Genomic DNA, 19,486 nt, shown 5'->3' with positions numbered 1-19,486 from the left:
ATAAATCGACGTGGCTTGAGGGAGGGAGAGAGACAGACACCCAGAAGGCAAGAAGAGACAGAAAGAGATAGAGGGAAGCTACGTGAACTAGAACTCACAAGGCCCTTGCCAAAGTGTTCCCACACTGGGCTCACTGCTTGTGGCCTCGGACCCTACCTGTCACTCCTACCCACTCAGATTGCCAGGCACACCTAACACCTTAGACATTTACACACTGCACAAACTTCCACAGATCACAGCTCACTCTCACCTTCCCCAGGCTCACACGCATGCTCACACACTCACAAGCACTTCACACATATGTGTGCACACAGATATCGGCACTCTCCCAGTCCCTCTCACACACTGTTGCACACTCCTCAGCAGAGACCCCTGACGTCACTGAGAGGGGGATGTCTACTCAAAGAAGGAAGGGATTTGAAGGTCAGGTACCAGGGTAGGAAGAGCCGAAGAGTCTTACCCCCACGCTGGGTCCAGCTCTCAGCTCCCCATACTGAGCTGGGACCTCCTGGGTCTGAACTGCTCCTCCTTTACCCCTGGCCCAAGCCAGGCCCTTGGGGTCATGGGGGCTGGGGAGGCACCGAGGAATGTGCCTGGCATGTGCTGACAGGGGATTTCTTGCTCCAGCTGTGCCGGAAGGAGCTTCTTGGGCAGAGGCCTGAAGCTGGAGACGCAGGAGGGTGCCTGGGGGAGGTAACAGTGTGAGGACGAGATTCGACTGAGAACTGGACCCAGTTCTGCCATTGACCGCATCCTCGCTCTCCTGGGCTCCCAGGGCCTGCGCGACTCAGCAGTGGGTCCTCCCTGAGGGGCTATGAGTGGTGAGAGGAGACCAGGGGTGGGAGTGGCACAGGAGAAGAAAGAGAAATAGACACTGACTTCGGGGAAGGAGATAGAGACTGAGAGAGAGAGAGAGAAAGAAAGAGAGGAAACTTTAGACCAGGAGAGCACGATAGAGAGAATACAGGAAGGAGATCAGAGGGGACTTAGGGCAGGAAGAGGGAGAGAGAAAGACAGTGTGGGGGAGGGGAGACTGACTCCTGGGAGGAGAGAAAAACAGAGAAGGAGAAGAAGAAAAAGAGAAACAAAGAGAAAAGTAAGAGACGGAGACATGGAAAACCCAGAGAAAGACAGAGGCAGACGCAGGAGGCGGGCAGTGGTCCCTGTGGGAGCCACAGGCAGAGGACCTGGGCTGGCTCTGAGGCTCCCCATCTGGACACCGCTGCTCCTCTTGGGGCTGCTGATGACAGGTGAGTGGGATCCTGGCCGGTGACCAGAGCCAGGTGGCCCTCATTTTCCACCCACATTCTCCAGGCAGACCCTCCGCCCTCTCCTACTGATACCTCTGTGTCCCCAGGCCTGGCCCAGGTGCCAGTCCCTGCCTCAGCCCCGCGAGGCTTCTGGGCTCTGCCTGAAAACTTGACGGTGGTGGAGGGGGCTGCCGCTGAGCTGTGGTGTGGGGTCAGCGCCCCTGGGAGCACAGTCCAATGGGCCAAAGATGGGCTGCTCCTAGGCCCTGATCCTAGGATCCCCAGTTTCCCGCGGTATCGCCTGCAAGGGGACCCTACGAAAGGTAAGAGACAAGAGCCTGAGATTCTGAGCCACCAGCAGAGGCTAACCGCGGCCCTGATCTGGGGTCCTCCCTGCAGGTGAATTCCACCTGCACATTGAAGCATGTGACCTCAGCGACGACGCAGGGTATGAGTGCCAGGTCAGCCGCTCAGAAACAGGTCCTGAGCTCGTGTCGCCCAGAGTGATCCTCTCCATCCTGGGTACGGGTGAGAGACCTCCAGGACCCATGAGTCTGGACTTCCACCCTTGCCAGCTCCAGGGTCCAGGAGTCCAAGACCCCAGTTCCCCACCACCCCCTTCCTTAGACCCAGGGTGCAGAACTCATTTCCTGAGCAATGAGACACGAAGCCCAAATCCTCATATCCTCTGGCTTATCTCAGACCCTTTCTCACCAGTGCCCCCCAAAGTGCTTCAGCTGACCCCCGAGGCAGGGAGCACGGTCACGTGGGTAGCTGGGCAGGAGTACTTGGTCAGCTGTGTGTCTGGGGATGCAAAGCCAGCACCTGACATCACCTTCCTCCTGAGTGAGTGTGGGTGAACTGATGGGGGCAGCGGGAAGCCCCTGGAGTGGGGAGGGGATGTGTCCCTGCCCAGGGTTCTCCTGAGATGGGATGCAGGAACAGGCCTGGGGAGATGCTGAGGCCACTGTGGGACCCAGTGGATGGGAGGGGACATCCAGGAAAGGTACCAAGGAGTTCACAGGACTGCTAGGCCGGGACTCAGGGGAGAGGCCGAGGCTCCAGATAGAGATACGGGTGTCCTTCTGGTGCAGTAACGAGAAGCTGAGGTGATGGGGGTGGGTAATACAACCCAGCAAGGAGGGGAGGGGAGAGGGACTTCCCCGGCGGTCCAGTGGTTAGGACTCCACACTTCCACTGCAGGGGGCATGGCTTTGATCTCTGGTTAGGGAACTAAGGTCCCTGCAAGCCAGGTGGTGTAGCCAAAAAAAAAAAAAGGAGAGGAGGGGAGAGGCCCAGGCCAGGACTCAGCCCTGAGTGAGGACTCCAGGATTCAGGGAGGCTAGAATGTGTGGAGGGAATGGATATAGTGTTTTTCCTCCGGAACCAGGAGGGAGGGGTTGTATGTCCACCCTGAGGAATTCCAGGCCATGCTCCCCAGGATCTACCTTGGGGGAAACCTGGTACCCCTTCAGCCTTCTTGTTACCCTAAGGTGGACAAACAATTTCTGACATCTCTGCTAATGTGAATGAGGGATCCCAGGAGAAACTCTTCACCACAGAGGCCACAGCCAGGTATGGAAATTGGGGTGCCCTCCCCGCAGACGGATCCCCAAATTTCTCCATGAAAACCCCATATCCTAGGGATTCAAGCATGGAAACTTGGGTCAGGTAGGAACATCCGGGACCCAATTCTTCACCCTGACCCTCTAAAACTTCTTCATGGAATCCCAGTTCCAGAGGATCAAGTACAAAGGTTTTGGCCAGGTGTGGGCCTCTGCGACCCCAGTTCTCGCTGTTGACCCTGAAATCTCTTCCATGGAACTCTATCTAAATCCTAAAGGAAATCATCATAGAGACTTAGGCCAGGTGTGGGGAGCTGGCATGCCCACCTCTTCACCTTGACTGCCCAAATTTCAGATGATGACTCTGACTTTAGAACCCCAACTTCCCACCCCAGGGTGACACCCCAGAGCTCGGATAACGGGCAGTTACTGGTCTGTGAGGGGTCCAGCCCAGCTTTGGACACCCCTATCAAGGCTTCAATCACCATGAATGTCCTGTGTAAGTGGGGAACTGAGTCAACTGTTGGCACTAAGAATGGGGAGCTGGAATTGGGGGGCCCGGGGAGCACAGGGATTATGGAAGGCTCAGACTCTCAAGAGGGAAACATAGGGGTTCAGAGGCAGGTTGTGGGGCCTGGAAGGAATGCATGGGGTCCCCAGGCCCATGACTGCTGTTCCCCAGTCCCCCCAGGACCCCCTGTCATTGAGTGGCCAGGCCTGGACGAGGGGCACGCGAGGGCAGGGCAGAACTTGGAGCTGCTGTGCATGGCCCGAGGGGGGAATCCGCTAGCCACACTGCAGTGGCTGAAGGTGAGGGCAGAGGCAGGTCTGGAGATGGGGGAAGGGGCGAGGGCCAGGAGCCGGCCCTGAGCTGGCCAGGCCTGTCCCTGTCTCCAGAACGGCCAGCCAGTGTCCACAGCCTGGGGCACAGAGCACACTCAGGCAGTGGCCCGCAGTATGTTAGTGATGATCGTGCGGCCGGAAGACCATGGGGCAAGGCTCAGCTGCGAGGCCTACAACAGCGTATCTACAGGGATCCAGGAACGCGGGGTCACGCTGCAGGTCACCTGTGAGTCCTGGTGCCAGCTGCCCATCTGTCAGTCTGTGCCCCAGAGAACCATCTCTCTGTGCCCCCAGATCATGCCTGTCTGATGCCAAAAACCTCATCGTCTGTCCCCAGTCTCCTCTCTGTCTGGGCTCATCTGTGAGCCGTGCAGCCCAGCTCAGTGTCTCTCTGTCCGTCATCCCTGCAGTTCCCCCCAGTGCCATTACCATCCTGGGATCTGCATCCCAGTCTGAGAACAAGAACGTGACACTCTCCTGCATCACCAAGTCCAGTCGCCCAAGGGTCCTACTGCGATGGTGGCTGGGCTGGCGGCAGCTGCTGTCCACAGAGGAGACGGTCATGGATGTGAGGCGGGGGCCGGGCTCCTGGGTCTGAGGGAGGAGGGAGCTGAGGGCACAACTCCTGGATCTGGGAGAGGAGGGGTCTGGCAGCTTGGATGCCTTGGTGTCTGGGGAGCTAGCATGGACTGGGGCCCAGGGCCTCCTGGGTCTACCAGAGGAGAGGGTGGAGATGATTCATGTGTCCCTGCTGGGGTCTGGGGTGGACCCAAGTCACTGGTACCATGGATGGGGGTGCCCTACTCCCCCAGTCTGAAGCTTGCTCCCTGCCAGGGCCTGCATGGTGGCCACATCTCCATGTCTAACCTGACATTCCTGGCGCGACGGGAGGACAATGGTCTGACCCTCACATGTGAGGCCTTTAGTGAGGCCTTCACCAAGGAGACCTTCAAGAAGTCACTCGCCCTGAATGTGAAATGTGAGACTCCACCGTCACCCGGGGGTGCCCCATGCCTTAGAGACCCCCACCCTCAGGCCCCAGCCGGGAGAGAAAATCCACTCTTCCTGGCTCTCCCCACAGATCCTGCCCAGAAGCTATGGATTGAGGGCCCCCCAGAGGGGCAGCGTCTCCGGGCTGGGACCCGGGTGAGGCTGGTATGTTTGGCCATTGGAGGCAATCCAGACCCTTCCCTCACCTGGTACAAGGTTGGTGCCAAGCAAGGGTTGTGGGGTGGCCGGGAATGTGGGGGAAAGATGAAGCCCCTTCTCTCCTCCTCTTGGGAAATCTTGGGAAACCTGAATTTCTTGAAAAATACTGGAGATTTTGAGTTTCGGCAGGGAATTGGAAAAGACAAACGCCATGAGAGTTAAATGCGACCTTAGAAAAAGTGAGGAAATTCTGGGAAAACAGTGAGAATTCTAGAATAAAAGAAAGAATTCTGGATCCAGATTGGGAATTCTAGAGAAAAGGCAATTAATTTCATTAAAATTAAAGGAAATTCTGGTGAAATCTTGGAATTCAGGTGAAATGGCAGGAATTTTAGGGAACGACTAAGAATTCCAGAAACAAAGACAATGGTGGGCAAAACCTAGAAATTTGGGGGGAAAGACTAGTAATTCTCCAGCACATTTGAAAAATCCATTAATATTAAATTGAATTCTTGGGACTTGGGGGTAATAAAATGAAATTCCATTAAAATTTTAAAATTCTGGCAGAATTCTGGGAGACTCTTGGGAAATTAGGAATCTAGTGGAAATTCTGGGGGAAAGACTAGACATTATAGGAACGAAATTGAATTCCATTTAATTGGATGGAGTTTTGGAGAAATACCACGAATTGGGACAATACAAAGGATTCTAGTAAAAGATTAGGATAATAAGAGAATATTGGGGAAGGATTCAGAAATTTGCGACCAGCCAATGGAATTAAGGGAAAGATCAAAGGAAATCTTTGAGGAAGGTGGGGAGTTTAAGAAAAAGAACTAAGGATAGGCAAAAGTGAAGGAATTCTGGGAAAGGTTTGGGAATTCCAAGGGAGTTTCCTGGCGTAGGGTGTCTGGTAAACATAGCTGGAATGAATTTTGAGGAGTGGGGCTGAGGGTCGGCCGAGGGCATCCGGAGAGCAGAGGGGGGGGGCGGGGGTGGTGAGGCGTGGGACTGGAGGCGGAATCAAACAGCAAAATCTCGGGGCTCCGGGGGCCCAGTCGGCGGGAGAGATTCCGGTAGGATGTGCTCAGTTCCAGTCCCCATTCCTCTACCCTAGCTGGTGCCCACGGAAGGGGGCGCCTTTTCCTCATCACACAAAAGCTTTATCTGGGCTGGCAGCCAACCCAGTGGGGCGTCTCGCGGGGAATGGCAGGGCTACCCGCGGTCCCCCAGTCATTCTCGGCCCCCAGGACTCGCGCACAGTGACCGAGCCGCGGCCACCGCAGGAGCCACGGCGGGTGCAGCTGGGAAGTCTGGAGAAGTCCGGGAGCACCTTCTCCCGAGAACTGGTACTGATCACCGGTCCGTCGGACAACCAGGCCAAGTTCACATGCAAAGCCGGCCAGCTCAGCGCGTCCACGCAGCTTGTGGTGCAGTGTGAGGGGGCGCACGGCCGGGCTGGGGGCGAGGGCTGGGCCGCGGCGGGGAACTGAGCCAGAGCCGTGGCTGCTGGCTTGGGGATGGGGGGCGGCTGGGGGAGGGGTGGATGCCGCAGAGCCCCGGCGCGCTCGGGGCTGGGCGGGGCCAGGGTCACTGCCGGGCGGAAGCAGGCCGGGCCCCCTCCTCACCTCTGAGCCTCGCTCCTCCCACCGGTTCTCGAAGTCCCCCCAACTAACGTGACGATCCTGGCCAACGCGTCGGCGCTGCGCCCCGGGGATGCCTTAAACTTGACGTGCGTCAGCGTTAGCAGCAACCCTCCGGTCAACTTGTCGTGGGACAAGGAGGGGGAGAGGTGAGAGTGCGAGTGGCCCCATCGCTCCCTGGTTCTGGCCACGCTCCTTGACAGTCAGAATCCCGCCCCCGCCCTACTTGCCGTTCTGTCCAGTACCCTGCGCAGTACCCAGACTCTGGCTCTGGTCCTACTCCCTGCCCGGTCCACAGGCTGGAGGGTGTGGCCGCCACGCCCCGGAGTGCTCCATTCAAAGGCTCCGCTGCCGCTAGGAGCGTCCTTCTGAGAATGTCATCCCGCGACCACGGCCACCGCGTGACCTGCCGTGCCCACAGCACCGAGCTACGGGAAACCGTGAGCGCGTTCTACCGCCTCAACGTGCTGTGTATGTACGCAGGCGTGGCATCCCTCTTGATTCCCTCCTGACCCTATACTACGTGGGTCTTCATCTTGATACTGTCTTTGACTTCCATCCTAAACTTTGAAACTTTCCTGACCTTTATCCTCACACCCGACCCTGCACCAGCTCCTATCCTGCCCAACCCCCATCCTGCCTTTTGTCCTCTATCCTTACCCCTGACCGTCACCCCCATCCCGAACGCTCTTTCCATCCTTAAAGCTGACTCTGGCTTCTCCTGAACCTAACCCCCATCTCAGCTCTGAACTTAATTGCTACCTTGTCCACAACCTTAAAATCTAGTCATGATCTCGACTTTAACATTTCATGCCTGCACCTGATCTCAAATCCTCCCCGGATCCGAACCTTAACAATCTTGACTCCCAGCGGCGCCTCCTCCGCAGACCCTCCAGAGTTCCTGGGTGAGCAGGTGCTTATGGTGACCGCGGTGGAGCAGGGCGAGGCACTGCTACCCGTGTCCGTGTCTGCCAACCCCGCCCCGGAGGCCTTCAACTGGACCTTCCGCGGCTACCGCCTCAGCCCAGGTACAGGGAAGGGGAATGAAGAGGAGCGCAGGTCTCCGGGACTCCGGGACGGGAGGGTCTGGCAAGCCCCTCAACCTTTACTTCCCCCAGCTGGCGGCCCCCGGCATCGTATCCTGTCTGGTGGAGCTCTGCAGCTATGGAACGTGACCCGCGCTGACGATGGCCTCTACCAGCTGCACTGCCAGAACTCAGAGGGCACCGCTGAAGCTCTCGTGAGGCTGGACGTACACTGTGAGCCCCCTCGTCAACCTAGGCAACTAGGGAGCTTTGGGAACCCCGCCCACCATGGAAACCACACCCACCCAGGGAATCTTGCCCACTGTGGAGTCTCCTCATTGTGGAAGCCCCACCCACCCAGGGATTTTCACCCATCCTGGAAGCCTCCCACTCTGGGAGCCCCCACTGTGATGGAGCCACGTCCACTTCGGGAAATCTGCCCACTAGAGAGACCCTATGTAGAATCTCTGCCCACCTACTCCCATCAGGAAGCCAAGCCCACTGTGGAAGCCCCACTGCCACACAATTCTGGAAGTCCACCGCACCTACTCTTGTCACTACGGTCGTATAGTAGAGGGTGGGGACAACCTCATTAACCTTGAGAACTTTACTCTAAAGGCAGACTTTATCCCACCCATGACTTTCTCGGGCACCTCTAAGACGCCTCACCCACCTGGGGCCCTCTTCCACCATGGCCTGTCTGGGCCCAAGTGCCTTCCCCAAGCTCCTCCCTTCCCTAGATGCTCCCATCATCCGAGCTCTCCAAGACCCCACTGAAGTGAATATTGGGGGCTCTGTGGACATAGTCTGCACTGTTGATGCCAATCCCATCCTTCCTGAGATGTTCAACTGGGAGAGGCTGGTGAGGATCAAACCTTTGGTAAATGGAGTGGCCTGGGGGGATGTGATTTCTTGACTGTGAGTTCCTTGGGAGGAGGGGTCACGTCTACATGACCTTCTATAACTATGTACTTGTCTGGGCATGCTCCAAGAAATAACTGTTGAATGGCAGATGGATGGGTGGATGAGTAAATAGATAACCAGGTGAGTGGGTGGGCAGGTGGGTGGATATATGGATGGATAGGTAGATGGGTGGATGAATAGGTGGATGGATGAATGACTGGATGGAAGAACAGATGGACAAATGAACAAGTGAATGACTGGATAAATGGATCAATAAATGGGCAGTTAGATGATTGAATGAGAGAAATGAGTAGATTAGACTAGAGAGTAGATGGATGGATAGATACACCATCAGTGGAAAAGATGTCTGTGGAAGGATAATGGGTAAATGGATGGATGGATGGGTGAGTGCACAAGTCAATGGAGAGATGGAGAGATAGATAAATAGGTAGCTAGATGCATTGATGAACAGATGCATGTATTTATTGGTGTGTGTGTCTATGAGGAAATAGATGGGGTAGATGGGTTAAGAGATGGAAGGGTGAATGGACAGGTAGAAGGAAGACAGATGGTTGGATGAATGAATGGGTGAATGGATGAATGGATGGAATGGGAGCTTGATGGATAGGATGGTTAAATACATGGATGGATGGATGAGTGGGTAGATGTTTCCAAGCATGAATGGTTGAATAAATGGTTGGGTGAGTGGTTGGATGGATTGATGGATGAATGGATGGATCCATGCATGAATGGTTGGATAAATGGATGGTTGGGTGCATGGGTGGATGACAGCAGACATTTTTTCTTTGCTAGAAATGGTGATTGTGGCTGGGAGAATGAGGCTACAGAGGGGACTCAGTTTGGAGGATAATGGAGCTGGGGCCAGACTTGGGGACCATCTCCTGAGTCTTGTGCCTCCAGGGAGAAGAGGAGGAGGACCAGAGCCTGGATGATATGGAGAAGATATCAAAGGGGTCCACAGGGCGTCTTCGGATTCACCATGCCAAGTTGACCCAGGCTGGTGCTTACCAGTGCATTGTGGACAATGGGGTGGCACCTCCAGCCAGAGGGCTGGTCCGTCTTGTTGTTAGATGTGAGTAACAACCAAAGCCCTAACTTCAAAGCCTGCCACTAAGTCCACATATCATGTCCTTCCATACACCTCATGTTGACCTCCAACCCCTCTAGTTGCCCCCCACGTGGAGCATCCCTCTCCTCTAACTAAAGTGGCTGCAGCTGGAGACAGCACTAGTTCTGCCACCCTCCACTGTCGTGCCCGAGGTGTCCCCAATATCGTCTTCACTTGGACCAAAAATGGGGTCCCTCTGGATCTCCAGGATCCCAGGTGAGCCCAGGCCTAGCCAGGTAACAGTCCAGCCCTAACTTTGATCCCCCAGCCCCAATCACCCTCCCTGAGCCCGTGCCACACCTCCTCTCCAGGTACACAGAGCACACATACCACCAGAGTGGTGTCCACAGCAGTCTCCTGACCATTGCCAACGTGTCCGCAGCCCAGGACTATGCCCTCTTCACGTGCACAGCCACCAACCCCCTCGGCTCGGACCACACCGATATTCAACTCGTCAGCATCAGTATGGTGGGAGTGGGCTCTGAGGGTGTTGGGAGGGTGCTCCCCTAGGTCAATCCCCAAGTCTCTGGTTGCTCTCAGAATGGCAGTGTTCCTGAAACCTGAGAAGTGTTTAGGAACGAGGATGGAGTTTTTACCTGCCCCGAAATCCCAATGGAGACTGGATTTTTAGGGAAACCCACACAAAGGAAAAAAATGGAGGGGGGTTCTTATTGGCCCAAGTAACTGAAAAGTAGATTTTTGGGAGTTGCTGGATCTAGGTTCAGCCGTCATCAAGAACTCCCCACCTCTCAGGACCGCTTATCTCTGTGTTGGCCTTATTGTGAGATGTCTGTTAGACATCTAACAACCACTATGAGAAGCTTTACAGTAAAGTAAGCCTTCCTAACAGTGGTGTGAAAGTACTAGAATTAAGATCCATTGGTTCCACTTGGCTCCCAGCCCATCCCTGATCCAATCAGGTGGTGAGGGGAAGACAACCTGATCTGATTGTTGCTCCTGTTGGCTAGGCCTAGTCACATGTCCATCCTACAAGGAGTGGAGTCACTTCCATCAGAAGCACGTGGCCTGAGAGCGTGGGCGAGTGGTTCTCCAATGGATATTCAGGGTTCTGTAACCAGAAGAAATGAGGGGAATGGATATGAGATAGGCACAAAAATCCACTACAAGAAACATATATTATACAGTCAATCCTCCTTATTTGTGGAGCCTGTATTTGCATGTTTGCCTGCTAAAATTTATTCATAACCCTCAAATCAATACTCATGCTGCTCTCTCAGACATTCAGGGGACTGTACAGAGCGGGTGAAAACTTTGAGTCACCCGATGAGTACATTCTCAGCTGCGGTGGAGCAAGACAACACTCTGCTTTCTCACAGCTCTCATAGTTTGCACCTTCGTCCTTTTTGTTAGTGATTTTGCTAAATAAAATGGCCCCCAAGCACAGCACTCAAGTGCTGTCTGGTGTTCCTAAGCTCAAGAAGTCTGTGGTGTGCCATTTGGAGAAAATACTTGTGTTGGATAAGCTTCGTTCAGGTGTGAGTCATAGCACCACTGGCTGTGAGTTCAATGGTAATGAATCAACAAGATATATTAAATAAGATGTCTTTAAGCAGAAACATGCATAATACAAGATCATGTATTAATTGGTTGATGAAAATGTGACTAGAGGCTCGTGGGAATCTAAGCCTGCATTTCCCCTAGAAGCAATGGTTTGGTATTTGCTCGCTGAGGGTTCACAGTGATTTTAGAGAACATGACCACCATGAATAATGAGAATCGACTGTATATTTAAAATCATGCTTAAGGAATCTGGAAGGAATCTTTCAGAATCCTTCTGTATCTTCTGACTATGTCCCCCATCCCTTACCTCAAAGGCCGCCCTGATCCGCCATTGGGATTGAAGGTCGTGAGCATGACCCCATACTCGGTGGGGCTGGAGTGGAAGCCTGGCTTTGATGGGGGCTTGCCACAAAGTTTCCAAGTCAGGTGGGTCCCTGTCATGGCAGGAAGGGGTGGTAGCCAATAGGACTGGGGCACCTCCCTGAATGACTGCCCTCCCTTTCATGCAGGTATGAGGCTCTGGGGACTCCAGGGTTTCTCTACGTGAATGTCCTACCACCCCAGGCCACCGCCTTCACACTGACTGGGCTGCAGCCTTCTACACGATACAGGGTCTGGTTGCTGGCCAGCAATGCCCTGGGCGACAGTGGAATAGCTGACAAAGGGTCCCAGATCTCAGTCACCACTCCAGGTGGGAAGGGACATTCTTGGGCAGGTTGCAAAATTCCTCAGAGAACTTATAGGGTGGTATAGTGAAGTCAGTACTATTATTCCCTTTTTGCAGATGGAGAAACTGAGACCCAGAGAGGTTAAACAAACTGTCAAAGTTCACACAGGTGAAAGGAACTACAGAGAAGTAGTTCAACTCAGATTTAAACTCAGGCAGATGAACTCCAAAGACTAGTTTTTGCCACTAGACTCTACTGTTGGAATGTGATTGATGACACAAGGGAAATTATAAGAGAATTTGAATCGAATTAAAATGAAAACATGAAAATTGTGGGGTGCAGCTAAAGCAGTGCTTAGCAAGAAATTTATAGCATTAAGTGCTCATATTAGATTGTTTTTAAAAAGACTTCAAATTGTCTCTCTAAGTTTCCATCTTAAGAAACTAGAAAAACAAAGACAAATTAAATCCAAATCCAAAGTAGACAGAAGGAAGGAAATAATAAAGAGCAGAAACTGATGAACTAGAAAATCAAAAGACAATAAAGAAAAATCAATGAAACCAAAAGCTGATTTGTTGAAAAGATCAGTAATGTTTATAAAGCTAATCAAGGCAAAAAAGAGAGAAGACACCACTTACCCAGTATCAGGAATGAAAAGGGGGACATTACCACTGATCCTACAGACATTAAAGGACATTAGGAAGTATTACAAACAATTTTATGTCAATAAATTCAGCAACTTGATGACACGGATAAATTCTTATATGACTGAGAACATTTTGACTCTGGTAGACACTACAGTGTAGGGGCTAATCACACAGAGCCTGGTTCAGACAAACCTGGGTTCAAGTCCCAGCTCTGCAACTTCCTAGATGTGAGACCTTAGGCAAGTCACTTAAGACTCAGTATAATCTTTGAGCCTCAGGCTCTAAAGATAAGGTGTATCTCCAGCCTCTGTATCTCAGCTTCTGAAAATAAGGTCTATCTTAGACAGTTGTGAGGATTAAATAAAATATATCTAAAACTCTTAGAACAGGCCCCTGTACAAAGTAAGTGCTGTGTAGATGCTAATTTAACGAAATGCCCCCTGCTCACCTTCTGTTTACTTTGCCCCATGAAAGCTCCCTTTTTCTGTCTTTCCCTTCCTGACAGAGCAGCCTTTTTCCTCCTGGAAGTAAGGACTCTTTCCCATCCCTACAATCTTCCCTTCCCTTCCCCCCACCTCCATTCCAGTTTTCCCTTTAAGCACTAAAGCATAAAGTAGTACTATACTTACCTCCCTTGCTCTAGAACTTATACCTCTATTAAGGCATCCTGAGAACCCAGCATCTTTTTTTTTTTTTCCAGCATCTTTTTTGATCAACCCCCCAAATTGACAATTCAGGTTAAAAGAACCTTCCACACCATAAAGCACTCATCAATAATTTATTATTATTATTTTTATTATTAGCATTATTATTATTAGCATTAGCGTTAGAATGGCTATTAATAGTATTGTCATTATCATCAGCAGTTTCCAGTTCTCTTTGAAATATTCCTAAGAAGTCATAAATTAGTTCCCATGAGTCTCAAAATGGGTTGCAAAGCTTAATAGGAGGCTGAGAAATATTTAAGGCTTGTCTCAGATTAATGGTGTTAATTTGCACTCTCTATATTCACCTCCCAGGTCTAGACCAACCTTCTGGAGAACCTGACTACCAGCTGCCCACAGAGCAGCCCGCAGGCAAGTCCTCAATCCCCAAACACCCTCTCTCTCCCGGAAAAAACGTTCTGGTCTGGTCTCTAACCCCACCTCCTCTTCCTTGTGGCCACAGCCCTTTAAGACTTAGCTCTGCCCTGTAGGCCCTCACTCATATCCTTAGCTCTTCCTCTTACCTGGATGTGATAAATTTTCTCTCTTCCTAATTCAGTTTAATTCTGAAAAACAAAGCAAAATGAAAAACTAGCTGATTCCATGCCCTGTGCAGAGCCTGTGTCAGCTGGCTTTTGCCGCGTAACAAACCACTCCAAATATGCACACTTACAGCAACAAACATTATTTCTTGTGATTCTATGAGTGGCTGAACAGTTCTGGTCTGGGCTGTAGTCATGTAGCAGCTCTGCTGGGACTGGTTGGTCTGAGGGGCCCCTCCTCGCACGTCTGACAATCTGGCTCTCGGTTGGGACAATGGAGGTAAGTGGGCCACATGCGTCTCCTTGCCTTGTTCCCATGGAGGTGGTCACTGGAATCCCAAGAGCAGCAGGAGAGGGCAAGTTCCAACTTACAGGCACTCTTCAAGCTTCTGATTCTGTCTCATTGGCTGAAGCAAGTGACATGGCTCAATCCAGAGTCAGTGTGGAAGGGAAAATCTCAAGGGTACGCATATAGGGAGACAATTATGATCATTTTGCAAATAATCCCCTTTAGGGTCTGAGAAGGTTGCAAGTGACAGAAATTCAGCTGTCGTTGACAATAAAAAGAATGGCTTGGCTCATGACATTGAAACCTCTTAGTGTGCCTGGATTCAGGTGCTCAAAATTTTCACCAAGGATCAGTTTCTCACTCTCTCAACTTTGCCTTCAACTCGGATGACTTCCTTCTCGGATTCTTCTCTTAAGAAGGCAAAGAAATCCTCCCACACCTTCAGCTTTTATTTCACTTCTTAGCAGCTAGCAGAAGAGTGTCCTAGATGTTCTTGCAAAAATCCACCTTAGGTTAAATGCCAGTCTCTGAACTGATCACCGTGGGAAGAGGGATGGGTGCTCTTATTGGCCAGGTCAGGCCACGTGTCCTCCACGGAGTCCTGGGGAGCCATCCAGACTGAGGAGAGCAGGGAGTAACCACCGTCAAAGGAAAATGAGTCCTGTTAGCAGAAGTTGGGGAAATGAGTGCTAAGCAGATGTCTGCTGAGAGGGACTTAGTCCTGTTCTCAGGGATATAGCAGAGGATTCTGATATTGTCTGGGATGGAAGTTTGTGCAAAGAGGAAGTCATTCGAGATGAAGTTTGAAGGGAGAAGCGAAGTTTGCTTGAGATGAAAGGACATTTAAAGACAGACACTTGACTATTCGAAAGTTTAGAAGTGTGGGTTTGTCTCAGTGATTCTGGAAACAGCCAGCTGTTAGTTTTGTGTGGCTGGAGGGTCAGTAGTTGATGAACAAGAGTGGGGACGTGGAAAGAGGCCAGATCATAGAAGGTCTTGAATGCCCAGCTAAAGAGCTGAAGTTCCTGCTTGAGTCCATACAAGTGGCTTAGGCAAAGGTAGGACCCACTGCTAATGGCCTGATTTGAGAAAGGAGCCACCTTCCCTGGGGTGGCAAAAGGAGTAGACGTGGAAACCCCTGCCCATCTGCTTTCCTGACCTAGGAGGAGGACTTTGCTTGGTCAGGGGCAGGCTTTTCCAGAGAACCCCAATTGAAGTCTAAAACCAATTGTCCCCACAGGACCCTCAAAGCTGCCCCTGCTGCCTGTGCTGTTTGCTGTTGGGGGTCTTCTGCTGCTTTCTAACGCCTCCTGTGTCGGGGGATTCCTCTGGCAGCGGAGACTGAAGCGTCTTGCTGAGGGTGAGGAGGGACCTTTCCCCTGCCGGGATGGAGGCCCAAGGGTGATGGGAGCCCTGGGTTGGCTGCATATTGAAGGTATCCCAGGGCCAAGTGGGCTCGAGGACCATGTTTCTGACCCTTTTTTTCCCTACTTCCCTCAGGCATCTCAGAGAAGACAGAGGCAGGGTAAGTGGGTATATTTTTCTGTAAGGAAGCCTCTGGGGAGGAGGTTTGAGGGAGACAGCTGTCAGAGGGTCAACACCCAGCTGCCCCCATGTCTCCATCCTGGAAGGTCGGAGGAAGACCGAGTCAGGAATGAATACGAGGAGAGCCAGTGGACTGGAGACCGTGACACTCGAAGCTCCATGGTGAGTGGGGGTGGTCCTGACACTCCCCTGACAGGGAATTGACAGTGACTAAAATTCCACTGTTAGCTTCACGTTAATCATTGCCCTTTCCAGGAATGATGGAGTCAAAGGATGGAAAAGACTTTATCTGTTTTTTTGGGGGGGGGCATTGACAGGTTAGCACAACAGATGTAGAGCCTTATTACCACTCCATGAGGGACTTCAGCCCCCAGCTTCCCCCCATGCTGGAGGAGGTGTCTTATCCCCGAGGTGAGTGGTGAACACAGTGGAACCCCCCCCTGCCAATAAGTAACCCTGACATCTGGACCTGGTGTCCTGATCATCTCTCCCTTCCAGGTGTCACAGGTCTTAAGGAGGAGAATATGGCTTTTCCTGGGCATGTGTATGATGAGCTGGAAAGACTGTACGCCCCGTCTGGGGCCTGGGGACCCCTCTATGATGAAGTACCAATGGTGAGGAGATTTGTATCAGCAGAAATATTTCTTGGCCAGTGCTAGAAACCCACCTCCTACTGCTTGTATTAATTAGGGTAAGCCAGCTGCTGTAGCAAAGAGGCCTTGGCCATAATCCAGTGGCCTAAACGAGATAGTCTATTTCTTTCTCACATAGCAGTCAGAGGCGAGTGGCCCTGCTGCATGTAATTATTCTGGAACCCAAGTTCTTTCTGTTGTGTTCCTCTGCTGTCCTCTAGTAAGTTGACCAAGTTTACATGGATGGGACCGTTCCCTGTGGGTTTCAACTGGTGGGAAAGGGAAAAAGAGAGCATGGGAGAGGCACAACCCTGACTCATGGTACAGGCCCAGAAACGGGCCCATAAAGGCATTATACAGGTCCATAAAAGGCCCATTATACAGGCCCATAAAAGCATTCCGCTTTTATTCCACTGGTGAGAATATGGACATGGTCACACCTAACTGCAAAGGAGTCCGAGAAATGCAGCCTATCTGGCAGCTATATCCCCTACTACAATTCTGTTACTGTGGAAGGAGGAAGGTATGTATTTGGTTGGCTAATTAGCCATCTCCACTATACTGGTTAAGCAGAGAGATATAGAGAAATAATTTTTTGGCCTACTCAATGGAAAAGTCAAGGGATAGAAATGTCTTCAGGCCCACCCAGAATTTCCTCTCTAAAGATGTCCCTAACAAATTCAGGTTTGTATCCTATTAGATTAGAAACCTTCAAATAAAGGGAATGCCTCTTTTTCAGTAGCTCCAAAGCCCCAACGCAGACGCTTATTGGTTTAGTTTTGCTCATACTCATTGCTGAACCACTGAAGTGGGGAGTAGAATATGCTAATTGGACAAGTCTGAATCAGTGCCCACCCATGGCATCAGGGAGTAGGGGCCAGCCCCATTCAATCCACTGGGCTGAGAGTGGAAGAGGGATGGAGAGCACAGAGGGAAATGAAGATTGTGGCTGGGCAGGCAAAAGCAGCTGACAGGGACCTTGGCCACAAACTAAGCCCCACCTACTGCCTCACAGTAAGGGAGGTGGGGCAGAACCCCTACTTTCTGTGTGGCCTTGACGAATGCTCTGGCTACAGTGGGCCAAAGATTTCCCTCTGCAACTTTGTCCAGACGGGGAACTGTTCTCCCCGCAAAGGTGGAAAGAAAGTGCGCGATGCTGTCCATGGTGCTGAACCACACGAGCCCTCCGAAGCACAGATGCAGTCTGCACACTTTCTGAAAAGGGCCAGATAGTCAATATTTGGGGCTTTGCAGGATATAGTGTCTTTCTAGAAACGACTCACTCTGCCATAAAAACAGCAATAGACAATAGATAAACAAACAATTGTGGCTAAGTTCCAATAAAACTTCATTTTGGGGCACTGAAATTAATGTAATTTTCACATGTCACAAGTATCATTCTTTTTTTGATATTTTCCCAGCAATTAAAAAATGTAAAACTATTCTTAGGCAATAAAAAATACAGTGGGCCATATTTGGCCCATGGGCAAGTCTGCTCTAAAGTTTGCTGATCAAAAAGAACCATTTTCTCCCAAATCTAGGGACAGCACAACCCCAGTAGCGACCACCCTACATCGTCTTTTATCTCTTCTATTTTGATGAGGGAATGTCTTGGACCTTCATAAGACTGACAGAATCAAGACTCACATTCCACAATTCCCATATCTGATATCGTGGGCTAACTGAAAGTTTCACATGTCTGACATTTAAATTACTTTTTTGACAGTAAATCACAAGATATCTTGGACTTGCTTAAAAATAATCCAGTTGGGGGTGGGGTGGGGGATGAGAAGATAGAGATATAGATAAATAAAGATCGACCAAAGGTTGATATTGTTGAAACTAAGTGATGGGCTCACGGGGGTACATAATAATCACTCTCCTCTTTGTTTATGTTGGAATTTCCCCCATAATTAGACGCTAAAACATTTTTTTCTATGAAGTAGAGCAGGAGGTTGTATCCCCCAGAGCTGCAATGATGACACACAGAGCATCTCTCTATGGTTCTAACTTTACCTTTGCTTGTCAGGGCTCCTGTGACCTCTACTGGCCTGAAGACAGGTATGAAGATGCAAGAGGAATCTATGATCAGGTGGCAGGAGATTTGGACCCTATGGAACCTGATGCTCTACCCTTTGAGCTGAGGGGACAGCTGGTGTGAGAGGCTTCTCAACACCCTTTTCCTACACCTGCAAGACATAATATCCCAACTGTCCTTTTTATTCCAGCCTAGGCTGAGCTTGTTAAGTGATCTCCATTGGACACAAAGGGACTGGACTTTTTCAGAAAGGGAAGTGGAGGGGTGTGTGTAAGTGACAGAAGATGGTTCAAGCTGGTGTCAAAGTATAAACAAGCCTCCTCCTGGGGTTGGATTTAGAGTTCTCCATAGGGACACAGTGAATTGTAAAAGACATCTCAATAATGAAAAGGTAGTCTGAGGGTCTTTATGCTTTTTAAAGTAAACATTTCAGAAGTGGGAAAAGACATGTTAAAAACTCAGTTCATTTTGAGTTCAACTACATCTGAAATAGCTTGATTTATGCTTTTCCATAGTTATCTACAACACAATGTATAAACTATGACACACATGTAAACATAAATAGACTCTATAGAAAATAAACAGCCTTTATTGAAACAAGCTGGACACAAAATTCTACATGCTATGTGATTTCACTTATAGAAATTCTAGAACAGGCAAAGCTAAGCTACAGTGACAGAGCCAGATTAGTGGTTGCCTGGGACCATGGGAAGGAACTGACAAAGAAAGGGTATGAGGAAATTTTTGAGGGGGTGATAGAAATGTTCTTTATGATGATTGTGGTGGTAGTTATATGAATGTATAGATTTGTCAAAACTCACTGAACTCTACACTTAAGATGGTTGCATTTTATGGTACATAAATTACACCTCAACAAAAGTGACTTTAAAAACAGGCACCATAGGGGCTTCCCTGGTGGCGCAGTGGTTGAGAATCCGCCCCCCAATGCAGGAGACATGGGTTCAAGTCCTGGTCCAGGAAGATCCCACATGCCGCGGAGCAACTAAGCCTGTGCGCCACAACTACTGAGCCTGCGCTCTAGAGCCCGCGAGCCACACTACTGAAGCCCACACACCTAGAGCCTGTGCTCCACAACAAGAGAAGCCACCGCAATGAGAAGCCCGCACGCAGCAACAAAGACCCGACACACCCAAAAATAATAAATAAATAATAAAATAAATAAATTTATTTTAAAAAGGCACTATAATAAAGCAGCCCAGCAAGAGAATTCTTATATTTTTAAATTTTTTTATACAGCAGGTTCTTATTAGTCTCTTATTTTTTTGTATTGAAAAGCAGGAAAAGTTAACTGAGAAGCTGTCTATTTCCATGGAGAACAGAGTATAGTTAGGAATAATCTTTCTTTAGGCCCCCAGTTCTATTTTATTAATCATAT

The 19,486-nt window shown here is 50.5% G+C and overlaps 1 protein-coding gene across 1 annotated transcript; it reads left to right on the top strand.

Moving 5' to 3' along the window:
* Positions 1-1,111: 1,111 nt before the first annotated feature.
* On the top strand, positions 1,112-18,529 carry NPHS1 (NPHS1 adhesion molecule, nephrin; the record flags this gene model as incomplete). Its single annotated transcript, XM_079906634.1, has 29 exons — positions 1,112-1,250; positions 1,358-1,573; positions 1,650-1,772; positions 1,968-2,096; positions 2,744-2,825; positions 3,211-3,314; positions 3,498-3,625; positions 3,713-3,884; positions 4,069-4,226; positions 4,493-4,637; positions 4,740-4,864; positions 6,055-6,241; positions 6,467-6,596; positions 6,746-6,918; positions 7,335-7,475; positions 7,566-7,706; positions 8,213-8,334; positions 9,297-9,468; positions 9,564-9,720; positions 9,816-9,967; positions 11,340-11,451; positions 11,535-11,716; positions 13,360-13,416; positions 15,116-15,235; positions 15,376-15,400; positions 15,507-15,582; positions 15,738-15,831; positions 15,928-16,034; positions 18,082-18,529. 29 exons carry the CDS (start codon positions 1,112-1,114, stop codon positions 18,211-18,213), a joined length of 3,801 nt encoding a protein of 1,266 aa, XP_079762760.1. The 3' UTR covers positions 18,214-18,529.
* Positions 18,530-19,486: the final 957 nt, after the last annotated feature.

The sequence above is a fragment of the Stenella coeruleoalba genome (genome assembly GCF_951394435.1).
Source record: "Stenella coeruleoalba genome assembly, chromosome: 20".
Lineage (NCBI taxonomy): Eukaryota > Metazoa > Chordata > Mammalia > Artiodactyla > Delphinidae > Stenella > Stenella coeruleoalba.
The sequence above is the reverse complement of the archived record's forward strand: the minus strand, read 5'-3'. Positions and strand labels throughout refer to the sequence as shown.